Source organism: Ipomoea triloba, chromosome 1 (assembly GCF_003576645.1).
Source record: "Ipomoea triloba cultivar NCNSP0323 chromosome 1, ASM357664v1".
Taxonomy (NCBI): domain Eukaryota; kingdom Viridiplantae; phylum Streptophyta; class Magnoliopsida; order Solanales; family Convolvulaceae; genus Ipomoea; species Ipomoea triloba.
This window is the reverse complement of record NC_044916.1, coordinates 5374944-5388063: the sequence shown is the minus strand read 5'-3', so window position 1 is coordinate 5388063 and position 13120 is coordinate 5374944. Positions and strand designations below refer to the sequence as shown.

The following is a 13120-nucleotide window of genomic DNA, read 5'->3' as shown; positions in this document are numbered from 1 at the left end:
CCCCCCCCCCCCCCCCAAAAAAATGTTTTTAGAGGGATATATTAAAAATTATTATGTTTTTCTTAGAGTTATATGAGTAGAACAAAATGAATGTCAGTAGGCCTTCTTTTCAATCATCAGCCAGACAGCATCCACCACTACAGTTATTATTTCTCTTTCAGTTTTGTAAAAGTAAATTCAGCTTCATCCACTTGAACTTGCTATATCTTTTTATTCGTTGTCAGTTTGGAAAGGAATTCCTTCTGAGTCAAATCCAACTAAAAGAAGGAATAATTACTGGAAAGGATGGCGCACTAAGATCTTCAAATTTTTTCTCTTAAGCAGGAAAGATAGGACCAAGTTCAGATAATGTCTCTGAAGCAGATTTTTTTGCAAATAGAGATGGCAATAGCAATAATAACTAAAAGTTTGCTGCCTCAATTAAGAGAATAATTCAGGTAGGATAACAGAACTAACACTCAAAGGCCTAAAAAGTTCACCTGTAAACTCACTTTCCCAGTGCTTGGAAGAATGATCATGATCCTTGTGTCTATAAATGTCAATGTCATTTTCATATAGAGATTCACCTCCAGAATCATCCTCCGGAAACTTTCTGTTTGGAATGGAACCAGATGGCACATGGCTTGCACCAACACTTAAGCCATGATCTTCTGTTCCCTGAACCTCATCCACCTGGAGATGCTGGTTAATTCTATCATAAACTAGGTTAGAAGAGTCTGGATCTGCAGGAGGCTCTGAAATAGAAGGGAGAACAGAAGCTGATGGCTGCTCGATTGAAGGCCATTCATCATTACTTGAGTCATGTTGAGCAGAGCTAACCCCTTGATCCATGTGCACCTCAGAAACATTAGAAGCTTGATCGTTTGGAAACTGAAAGTTATGATGTGACACATGGTATGCAGGTCTACGGCCATCATTGTGGTTGGCATTGGCATTTTGCTGAGATGCAGTTGTTGAGTTTTGTGCTTTGTTGTGTGGCCTTCCCATCTTGACAATATCAGCCATTGATATTTGTCCTGGAACACCCCCCCAAGCAGGTTGATGTCCAGCAGAAGGCTGTGGGGCTGATGAAATATGATCAGTTGTAACAGCCACTAACTTCTTATTTTCACTGGCAAAAACACCACTGAAACATAAGACATAAAAGATTCAGAAGGTATAAAAACAATAGCATTATGACTGAGTTATACTCACAGAAGGACTGATTACATAGAAATTTAAGGAAATCATACATCATCTAAATCATTATTCACCTAATATAGATATGTCTATACATCTACACAAAAATAACAATGAAGACAAGTTAATAACACATCTAGTCAAGTATATCTGATGGTATTGAAAATAAGTTACCAAATGTTTTCCAGGAAGTAATGTTCATAAGTGAAAAGATAGAATAGCTCAAACTTCACAGGTGATATTAACTGAGTCATCTTTGCATAATCACAGTAAGACTTTCATCCAAATAACCAATTTGTAATGGAAGCATTTTAGTGTAATTTAGCATCTCCACAGAACTAACCTGGTGGCTGTAGGTCGCAAATTCATGTTACTTCCAGCAATTCCAGTAGCCATACTTGTACTAGACCCATTCTCCTTCTTGGAAGCAGAGGAAAATTTTCCGTGCAAAGTAGACTCTGAGAAAGAACATGGTTATATTAACAAAATTTCTGAGTCAGGATTCTGAACACTATTTCAACTTAACAGTTAGTCCATTGCTCAAAGATAAAATATTCAACATGCAGAAAGCCAGAAACCTGAGCTGCCACGACCAACATATCGGTCTGCACCACCCCTACCTCCCCGGCTTGAGCTACTACCACCGCGTGACCGAGGTTCAGAGGTATCCTTATTCTGAAGAGCAAAAGAGAGCAATGAGAGCATAGAAACAAACCATGCCTGTAGCCTTCAACTATAATATAAAAAGTCTCTATAAACAAATATAAAATAATAATATCAACAAGTGGTGCATTGTCAAACCCCCAAGCAGAAATCTGAATTTCACATCAAACAGTCACATAACAGTGGGAAGAATGCTATAGAGATTTCCCCTCCCCCACATACGTCTTTAAATCATTTAAATAGAAGGGACCGCAATCATGGTCAAGAAAAGAAAGGGCACCAGTTGTATAGGAATTTGTCCAATATTTTCGCTACTATAGAAATCACGCACCTCTTTTCTTTTCTCTCGTTTGCTTTTCACCTCATGGAAAGGATCTAGACAATCAATAAATTTCAAATTAGAAATGAGTTCAATAATTAAAAAGAACAACTAAATTGGTAGGCTAATTTTACTTATCCAAATTGTGTGTATATGAGAGTACTACAGGGAAAGAAGTGGAACAACATGGCCATCACAAAAAAAAAAAAAAAAAAAAAAAAAAAAGTTATACTAGAAAGTGAAGAATCTTGATTGGCAACTTCTCTTAGTGACAAAAATCTATGACAATCAATTTTCCATCTCAACACAAACAGAAAATCAAGAAATGCAGAGAGAAATTGTCAACAGTACAATGCTGGGAGCTAATAAAAATTCAGTGGATTGGTCTTCAGCTAGGTATCCACACTTAGGTTTTCAGGCTTGTCATGCTGATGTGCAATGAAGAGGTTTTAGTATCACAAGTTTATCAGGTTTGACAAGTTGATTTTTTATTCAAGATCAATATAGATGATGTTAATTCAAACAGAATAGTGGTTTCCTTGTCTTCAAAGAAAAAGGGTTCTAAATATTAATAACAAACGCCAATCATCAATGAATGGGTAATGAATTGATCAATTGGGCTTAAATTACATATTGCAACACTACAAATAAGGACATGAATGAAGAATATAACAGAATGAAGCCGTCCATTGTAGCATAAAAATCAAATCTTGCACAGATAAGTCATCCAAACAGTCAATTGATTCACCTAAAAAGGCATAACAATTAACAGCACAAGATGGACATGATTGAATTGGGACTTAAATTGCACTAAACACTATTATAAGATTGAACAAATAATCAAACAAAATGGAGCCTGCCATTATAGCATAAAAATCAAATCTTGCACAGATCAGTCAATTAAGTTCATCTAGACATAGCAATTAACACCTTGAGATACAGATAAACTTTTCATTTTTCAATATTCATAACACACCCCTTCTCAGAAAATTTAGACCAACAATCAACCTCACAATGTTCAGCTACATCCAAAAAATGATAAGTACCAAACAAAAACTACAAAGTTAAGCATTATCCCAAGTATTCCCAACCACCAATGCATGACACTCCGGCCTATTTTCTTCTTCTGCAGTTCCCTTAACACCAAAGACCATAATTGAGACAAGACAAGAACTTGGTAAAATAAAGAAACTAAAAAGAAGATATCTTCGACCAACAAAACATCATTCTTCAACGAAATCAAACTTTTAAAAATACACAGTACAGTTTTCTTTAAAAGACATCTATTCAAAACCATAGTAACTTTTTTCAATCTTGAACTGGGTTTCATCACAAGAGAAAGAGCAGATATAAGAAATAATAAAATCTTGAAACTAAGACCGTAATTGAGACCCCAAAAAATTATTGGTAAAAGAAAGAAACTAAAGAGAATCTCAATTCGTCCAAAAAAGAAAGAAAAAAAAAACCATTACTCAACCAAATTAAACTTAAAATAACACGCAGTTGGAAAAAATCCATTCAAACAATAGTTAATAGAAAAGTATATGATTACACACACACACAAAACCTCAAAACCCCGAATATCTCTCCATTCGGCACTACGAAAGAAGAAAAAAGAAAGTAACGGTTTTTAGGGTTTTTAGTGAAGGAGGGACCTTGAGAGAGAAGCCTGTTGACGGCTTCATTAGGGTCCATATTACACTCTTTGAGAACAGCGTAGATCTCAGAATCGGAATAGTTGCTCACTATCTCCTTCAAGCTCTCCACCATCTTCCGGGACCCTGCCGGTATCATCCCAACTCCGCCGCCGCCATTGTTAAGGCTCCCCTTGCCGCTCATCTTTACTATCTCTCTCTCTCTCTCTCTCTCTACCAGAGGAGATATACGTATTCGTATATATATTCCCTTAGATCTGGTGCAGTTGCTTTGCTATTCCACGTCTCTCTCTCTCTCTCTCTCCCACTCTCTCTCAATACGCAGGGTAGTAGGGAAGCCTTTTTTGTCGCTCTGTGTATGTATAAATAGATAGAATTAGAAATCGCCTTCCTTTTCCAAAACCCTCAATCAATTTTTCCTTTTCTCTTTCTTGATGAGTTTCTTCTTCTATTTACTAATCCTTTTCGTCTATATAGATTTTGTGTGTTGTACTTTGGTAAATCTCTCATGTGTACTTTTTGTAAATCAAGTTCTTCTAATTCTTAACAAGAATAAACACTAGTATCTATTTAGAAATTATTTTTAGACTTGTAAATTGTAAATTCAATTTCTTCTGTTTCTTTACGAAAAGAAACACGAGTATCTATTTAGAAATTACTTTAAAAAAACATGCGATCGAGTGAATTGAGCATGCTTCTTGTACTTAACGATTGCGAGTTCATGTAATTTATCTCAGTGTAGTTTGTGAACTATTATGCTGGTGTATAGTTTACTTATTACACACTATCGAGTAGTAGTTACGAATTTCTTTCATCACCCAACAAAAAGGATTTATGTAGCTTTTTTTTTGTACAACCAACTAATAAGTGAACAACTATAATCAGATTACAATAATTCTAACGAAGGAAGATTAAAATTACATATATTTTGATCTATGTGTCTAGTGAAAGCAACCTTTTCTATAAGATGCACAACATGTTGCATTAATTTTTTTATAAGGAGGTAATTAGAGTGTTCAGAAAACTGAAGGGTCCCCTTGGGGAAGCTTAGCGAGACCCTACTGCAATGGTCACCTAAGAAGGAATTTATTACAATGGGCGTTGATGGCAGCATAAACCTGGCGGATGATAAAGCTGGTTGTGGGGGAGTTATTTGCAATAAGGAGGGGAGATGGCAAGGTGGCCCCATGGCCAACCGAAACTCCAAGTGTGTCACATAGGTGGAGAGTTGGACTGTTTTGAGGGGGCTCAAATGGGCATGGAATAGGGAGTTAAAACAAATCTAATTACGGAGCGACTCCAAGCAAGTGGTCAAATTAAATGACTGATAGGGAAGAGCGCCTCACGTAGCCCTTTGCAAAACATTATTGACAAATGCATGGAAGTGATGGCCAAGGATTGGAAGGTCAAGGTGATGTATGTTTACCGATAACAAAATAGAGTTGCTGACGCAGTGGTTAAGATGGCATGTGCGCGGAGCTATTGTTGGAAGGAACTCGTTGAAACCCCGGCGCGGATCATGGGAGAGCTTGAGGATGATCACAAGAACGCCCCCAACGTGAGAGGTAGTGAAGTCGCTACCTAGGTTACCGCCCTCCGCTTGATAGAAAAATACATATATTACAATCTTTTTAAACTCCATACTCAATGCAGTTTTTGTTTTAGAAAGACATTAATTAAGGAATTTTATAACTAATATTTTAAAAAGAAAAGAAGTAGCAAATTTGTAGGTGGTAAATCTTTGGTAATGTAGACATATTGCATATTAAGAGGTACATGACGTGATTATTTTAAGTTCAATTATGTTATTTACAAAATTTTATGTCAAAATTTGAGAATCTGAGAAGATTATTGAAGATAAATCTAGAAAATATGTTATTGATTTTAAAACTTAAAATATCGTTTAGAATATTAAAGGTATCTATCTAGAGGATTGCTTTATACTATGATTTCGTCATCTCTCACCCATTTTATTGCGATTTATTTTCAATGCATAGTCACTAGTGGTTTGCCGACGGAGCTTCTTTGGTAGATTTGGTGTCATTAAAATATAATTTGTTGACCAATTTCCATATCTTCTATCAAAGTTATATTACTTCAAACACCAAGGTGTTGTTTACTAAAGTGAAAAAATGGAGGATTTTCTGAATATATATATATATATATATATATATAATTTGAAAGGAAGAAAAAAGAAAAATGGAAAAGTATTCCTCCATTCTTCCATTTACTAAAATCCAGGGCCCATTTAGGACCTCCAAAATCTGCCAAGTTTTAAAAAATAATCACCTGTGGTTTTTTAGGACGTCTCGTTGTCATTTTAATCTTGGGTTATTTTAAGAATTAGGACTATGGGTGGTTATTTTTAAAACTTGATAACCTTTGGAGGATCACTCGAGGTATTAACTCAATCATAGTAATAGGGTTATAATGCGAATAAAATTTGTGTTAGTGTCATACATTGCAATAACGACCTATGCTTTGTGTTTATTTCTTATAACTATACAAATAATTTTTAATTTTATCTTTATCTTTTTAGTTTTCCCTTAACACTATTAAATCTAATTGTTAAATCATAATTTGAATTAAAATTGTATCAATGTAATTGGTTAGTTGCATTGATGATTTTTATATTAAACTTTCTTTCTTGTGCTTTTAGAACTACTTTTTAAGCCAAAGATTTTGTGGTCTGGCACCCGGTTGCACCCCACATGTGAGGGGTGGGTTCGAATTTCAGTTGAGAAAGTAACTATGAATAGATATTACATTGTAATAGAGTGAATCGTACTCAAAAAAAAATAAAATCTACTAGGCTAGGTAAACATTAACCATTTAACCATATCCCTCCATAGAAGCCACAACGCCACGTCTCGAATCAAGTAGGGACTGAACTTGGCCAACTCGGTCGACGCCAAACAATTCCCCTCCCAACACATGCCGCAACACAAAGCGATCCTTAGCTCCGTGCCCACTAATCCCCCTCTCGGAACTGGATTTGGCTAACGTCTTGCCATCGATTTGAACTCGTGACCTCGGCTCTAATATCAATTGATGGATCTTAGCGTTGCAGGCTTAACCACATAATTATTTGACTACCTGGTTGTCATATCCTATTTAAAAGTAATTGGTGATAAGTAGGTTCGACATTAACCATTTAACCATATCTATCCATGGTAAGCCACAACGCCACATCTCAAATCAAGTAAGGGCTGAACTCGGCCAACTCGATCGACGCCCAACAATGTTCATGTATATAAAACTTTTAGCTCAAATACTGTGATGCTTAAAAATAAATTTAATGTATTTTAATTTTTTATTTCTTGAGTTTTACCAAAACAAAGTAATTTATTTCGTAATTACATATAATTATTTGATTGTGTAAATGGTTGAATATTAAATATGATTATAATCACTTCAGACTTAATACACTATATGAATTTGTTATTATTAGAATATAATATAATCAATTGATTTAAAATTTTAAACAAATTAACTATTTAATATAATTGTAGTAATTTTTGTTTATTTCGATAATGTAATTTTATTATTTAAAAAAAAATCATTAAGTATTTATTTAACTATGCAACACACTTCATTTGACTAGTAATATAATAGATATAATGAAAATTTTGTTAGTGTCATATGCCATTATATTGAGTATTTGATGAAACTGTATCTCTTGCATTCCTCAAATTATTATGAAATAATAAAACTTTACAGATATATAAAATACATACTGCACGGTACTACAAATCTATAATATATCATAAATTTTGAAAATAAAATTACACTTTTAGCCTTTAAAATATAAAGCAAGTGTAAGTCAATTCATAGTTTGAATGGCATTGTAAATGTATTCGTTAATTAATTAGTCATTTTAAAATTTTACACTTTTGAACCTAAAATACAATTAGATGATGAAAGTAGTTATTGTGGTAAGTAATTAAGCATCACATTTGTATATTTTATGGCATTTAAATTATGTTTTTGTGTATACTACACGAATATTGCATCTTGATGACGAAACTAATTCAGACAAGTCTCTGACCTCATATTTAAGCGTGTTGGGATTATGGTGTACATGTAGGCTCCAGAACCCTCAACCCAACATTAGCGGATCACTTGAAGTGGGGTTTGGCTTAGAATCACATGTATAAAAGGGAAATAAAGATAAAGCTCATGATACGTACATGTGGTGCTTAGATAGATGGACTGAATAGTCAGAAATAGTAAGTGTAGGGTAGCAACGCATAGAGGTTGTAACCGACAAATTTGTCCCCGTCATTCACTCTCATTGCATTGGCTGCACGAAGAATACAAATTTATCCTTTATATAAATAGTAACATCCCATGCAATGTTAGACAACAATCTACATCGAGAAAAGTGAAACTTGGTTAACTAGAATACTATCTTGCTTCATAGTTGTAATAATGTTCTTTGGGCTTTTATGCTTCTAAGAAATACAACTATAGTAACCATTAACACTATTTTTTTTTACGTCTTGTCTTGATTACAGTTGTTATAGGATTTGATTCTTTACTCCTAAGCACAACAATGGGCACCCTAGGTCAATATTCCAACAAAGTGAGTTAAGTATATTTCACTTGAGTCAACATCTTTTGATAATGCTAAAATTACACTTGTTCGTTATTTTAGAGATTAAAGTGAAATATTCCTAAAATTTGTAAACCATAATGTCTTTGTGTATATTGAAAGAGTTCCATTTGTATGCAAAATAGCTGTTTGGGTTATGGTATAAATCAAATAGGCTTGATATACTATTTCAATTCTATAAGTACCATTAACTCTAGCACTAGTGGCATCTTGTGGCTTGCATGCCCTAATTTGTCATGGCCTCATGGGCTTGCAACAATGCAAGAAATTGCAATCTTAGCCCATAAAGTTTGCCCAAATGGAACTTCTTCAATAAATATGACTATACGAGAAGTAGCGCACAGACCATTAATGGGATCACCTAACATAAATTGGGAAGTTGTTTCTTTGCCTAATTGTACGAAATAGTCTTCCATTTGTTTACCTTCTTTCTCCGGTGACAAAAAGTGGAATCACCTATCCCATATTTTAAAAACTTAACTGCGAAATTTTCATTATCTAATAAATTTTATAGTTAAAAAATTTAAAATATCAATGACAGTTTTAAGATGAATAATTCACACATAACAACAATTGAGGTCTCAATCATATACACAAAGAAAACTTACGAATTCATATGTTAAAACTTAATTGTGTTACTATTTAATTACTATTAAATAACATCAATAAGTCTATTATAATCATGTCATTTTTAACAAAAAATAATAATTTAAATTTTACTGACTCATCAATATAACATTAATAAAAATTAATTTATTTTAATATGTAAATCATTAGGACATCATTTTTATTTTAGACTATAATTATCTACACCAATACTCATATGTACAACTACTTTTGTTACAAGTTGAAAAATATTCATTTTAATTATATTGAATATAATTTTTTTATTTTATATTAATAATTTAATATTTAAAATATTTTACTAAATACTTACTTATTTTAATTTTCTTTTAATCATGCAATGCGCTCAGTGTAAGAGTAACACAGTTACACAGTGGTAGCAAAAGAGAGTGTAAAAACGCGGTGGAGATGAGATTACCGCTCTGCAACAACCGTTTCCCGCCACTGAATTCTCTTCCGCCACCGCCTTCGCCACCGTGCCGGCTAACTACTGTTTCTCTCCACAAAGCTTCAGTTCCTCAGAAAGCCTTCATAACTACCGGCTTCTCCGTCGCACTCTCCTTAGGCCTTCTCATTTCTCCGCCATCGATTGCTTCTGAGTTCTCCTCAGACCGATCGTCCGCCGTTTCTCTGGTGCAGACGAATGAGGAGGAGCAGCTTGATTGCCGCGAAGACGAGCAGGAGCTGAGTGCGGCGGCGGCGGAGCATGAAGTGGCGAGTAATGAGGGGATTGTGTCGGAGGTGTGGCAGATTGTCAATGATAGCTTTCTCAATACTAGCCGTCGCTCCTGGTCTCCTGAGATTTGGCGTGTGAGACTCTTTTCTTTCCGTAATGATTTCCCTCTTATGTCTTATCTGTTATGTATGATGTAATTCGTAGGAAAAAAGTTGATAACGAAAGGAGAAAAGAAAAGTTTGTACTACCTTTTTTGTTAATGTTGAACAGAAATTTTTTGGATAGGAAGTCCACACTTCTTTCTTGTGAGATGATGGCTGATTCATCATTGTTTTCTTGTAAATTGGGGGAAAAAAAGGAGAAAAGAAAAGTTTGTACTACCTGATGAAATTTGTACTGATTATTTATTTTTTTGATTATCTGCATGGGAGAGTCTCAAATAATTAGTTATAGGCATTGAGTTTTAAACCAAACCTGATAATTCAGGTTAAAATTTGCAAGTACTGTAGTTCTAGAATTTTGCATCTCCAAATGCTTTAATAGTTTTAATTATCATGGCTGACTGTTTTTCTGTAGTGAAATTGCACCTCTTATTTCCCTACCTGCCGTGTTTGTGTGTGTAATCCTATATTGGAACCTGAGCAAATTTATAGTTCCATAAGGTCCTTAGATTGCTGAAAATGCATTTATCTTCTTCTTTTAATCTTCCCTGCTCCAGAGTAAGAAAGAGGACATCTTGAGTACATCAATTCAGTCAAGACCAAGAGCTCATGATATCATTAGGAGGATGTTGGCCAGCTTGGGTGATCCTTATACACGGTTTCTTTCTCCTGCAGAGGTATAAGGCTTACTTCGATTTATTATGCTCAAGAAAAGTTGAAACGCACAGTCCTGTTGTAGATTAAGGAAACAAAGAGTCAAATGTTGTTTCTGATTAATCATATTGAATGTTTTGGGTGCCAATTACTATATTTGTTATCTTATTTTCCCATGTGCATTGAATCAGTTAATTTGGTGTTGCTGATGAATTCAATTTAGTATTCTTTTCATATTCAAACTTAATCTATTATTTACTACTTTCTTTTTTACCCTTCTGGGAATCTGGGGGAACATCATAAAAACATAGCATAAATTTAGGTGAAACTTTTTCTGTTATAGTTTTTGTAGTTTTTCACTTTCTGTGATTATCATGCCTTCATAATTTGCCAGAGTTGATTAGAATTGGTTTACCTTGATTGCCTGTTTGCCTGTTACTCACTTTTAATTTTTTTAATGTTTTGAATACCCCCCAACCATATTGTGATCATCATTTCTGGTAATTGTACATAAAGTATTTCAACATTTGCTTGTGATTCTTATTATGAATGTTGTTTTTACTAACAAACCTTTCAGTGTTTTTATTCCATGGCATATATTACTACCATCACCTCTGAAAGTTCTCCAAGATGGCGAGATATGATATGACTGGGATTGGAATAAATCTTCGGGAGGTTCCAGGTGACAATCAGGATGTGAAACTGAAAGTCTTAGGGCTTCTCTTGGATGGCCCTGCCCATAGTGCTGGTGTCAGACAGGTATGTTGTTTATTATGCTTCTTTTAAAGTATAATTTCCCTTTAAATGTCTGATTTTAATCTTGTAAGAAGTAATAGTATGCACCTTAATTTATATGTTTGCCAGGGTGATGAACTATTGTCTGTTAATGGCATGGATGTTAAGGGAAAATCTGCTTTTGAAGCATCATCGCTCATACAGGGTCCCAGTGGAACAATTGTTAACATCATGGTTGTATTTATGTATCTTTCTAAATTATTTGTCATTATCAAGGTGATAGTTGTTCCAATGATAATATTTTTCATTTTAATTGTCTGTGAATTTGTGATATGGTTTTCAGGTCAAGCATGGCAAATGTGGACCTGTGCAATCCATTGATGTTGAAAGACAGTCTATTGCTCGGACCCCAGTGTTTTATCGGCTGGAGCAGATTGAAAATGGTTCTACTTTAGTTGGTTATGTGCGCCTAAAAGAATTCAATGCATTGGCCAGAAAGGATTTAGTTACTGGTATAATATTCCTTATTATATAATGACATTCATTAGCTCTGTGTTCACAGCCTATTATTAGATTTATTGCAATTGTGAATGACTTCAAGTACTGGTTGTCTTATGTAACCATACACATATGTAGTATCAGTGTGCCTATATGTAAGCATACACTTTTACAGTTTACTGCATCAATGTGCCTATCATGTTTTTGCCCAAGGAATTAGTTTTTCCTTCTTACCTGTAGTATACGCTTGGTTACCTTAACAGTTTAGTAGAATAATGCAGAGAGGTTTGCATATTCAAGTATACTTATTACTTATTAGTAAGTTAATTTAAGTCCAATGGTGATGAGGAGCATGTTATGCAACAAAAATATCAATTGCAGGATGATTTGAAATTCGTAGAAAAGATTAAAGAGTATTATCAAGAAATACATGCCCTGGGATGAGATTGATGCTATAAATTATCTAGGATTCCCCAGATCAGGATCTTCCAATTTTATTTTATGTGCCCTTGACATTATAGTGCTATTTGCAGAGCCATGAACAATTATGTTACTTATTCTATAACCATAAGTTTAGTGTCAATATTTTTAACTACTATGAGAGTTTATTGGTTCTTCTACATTTCCATCAACTCTTGCTTATAGTACCTTCCTGGAATTGATAAACCATGTTTGGCATATTAACTTGATTAGTTTACTCTGTCAAACAATCTTGTCCTCATTTCTATTGCTTTGATGATTGTAAAAATTTCAGCAATGAAGCGACTGCAAGGCATGGGTGCCTCATCTTTTGTTCTTGATCTCCGAGATAACCTTGGTGGATTAGTACAGGTTTGTTTGCAAATTGGGTTGACTAACACTCTATTTCAGTGCTGTGTGAGTTTGATGATATTGATCTTTGTTGAAGTTGAAAGATCCAAAGGCCTGACAGGTGGAGAATAACAACCACCTGCTAGTTAGGCGGAAGCAGAGAAAGGAATGAGAAAATATATATTGTATGAAAGTGCATAGAAGGTTTATAAATCTGTGTTAGAAAGGGGAATAAACAGCCCTATAAATACATGCTAGAAGACTTCTAATAAGGAAATAAGTTTCCATATGACTATTTACTCAAATCCCTATAAATCTCCAAGCTGCTAATATATATAGATTCCGTATTACTTATATATTCCATAACAATCCTCTTATTCCTATTCACTTTTACCAATGCTGTGAAGTTCTCACATTATTGGATATTTTCAGTTATAGATGTTTAATGCCCTATTACAAGGAGGAACTTAAAGTTTGTATTGAAAATAGAGCAGAAAGGGATAAAAAGTTATAGTTTTTTTTTTTTGAGTA

At 34.3% G+C, this 13120-nt stretch overlaps 2 protein-coding genes across 5 annotated transcripts in view; one reads left to right on the top strand and one right to left on the bottom strand.

The window, feature by feature from the left end:
• LOC116023104 overlaps positions 1–4233 on the bottom strand; it is a 7869-nt gene extending 3636 nt beyond the window's left edge. For 2 of the 4 annotated variants that reach the window (XM_031264079.1, XM_031264087.1), the window contains exons 1-5: positions 3817–4232; positions 2174–2217; positions 1758–1854; positions 1523–1637; positions 480–1126 (exon numbers count right to left, since the gene is read on the bottom strand). In XM_031264079.1, coding sequence (XP_031119939.1) covers positions 480–1126; positions 1523–1637; positions 1758–1854; positions 2174–2217; positions 3817–4000 — 1087 coding nt within the window. In that variant the 5' untranslated portion in view covers positions 4001–4232. Of the gene's footprint in view, positions 1–479; positions 1127–1522; positions 1638–1757; positions 1855–2173; positions 2218–3816 lie in introns of all 4 variants that reach the window. The other 2 variants (XM_031264094.1, XM_031264102.1) reach the window with 2 other exon arrangements.
• Positions 4234–9416: 5183 nt separating this feature from the next.
• Positions 9417–13120, top strand: part of LOC116015025 (carboxyl-terminal-processing peptidase 1, chloroplastic) — a 7915-nt gene continuing 4211 nt past the window's right edge. Inside the window, exons 1-6 of the mRNA XM_031255011.1 lie at positions 9417–9865; positions 10450–10569; positions 11168–11305; positions 11411–11515; positions 11625–11793; positions 12534–12610. Of these exons, the coding sequence (XP_031110871.1) occupies positions 9464–9865; positions 10450–10569; positions 11168–11305; positions 11411–11515; positions 11625–11793; positions 12534–12610 (1011 nt within the window). The 5' untranslated portion in view covers positions 9417–9463. The remainder of the gene's footprint in view (positions 9866–10449; positions 10570–11167; positions 11306–11410; positions 11516–11624; positions 11794–12533; positions 12611–13120) is intronic.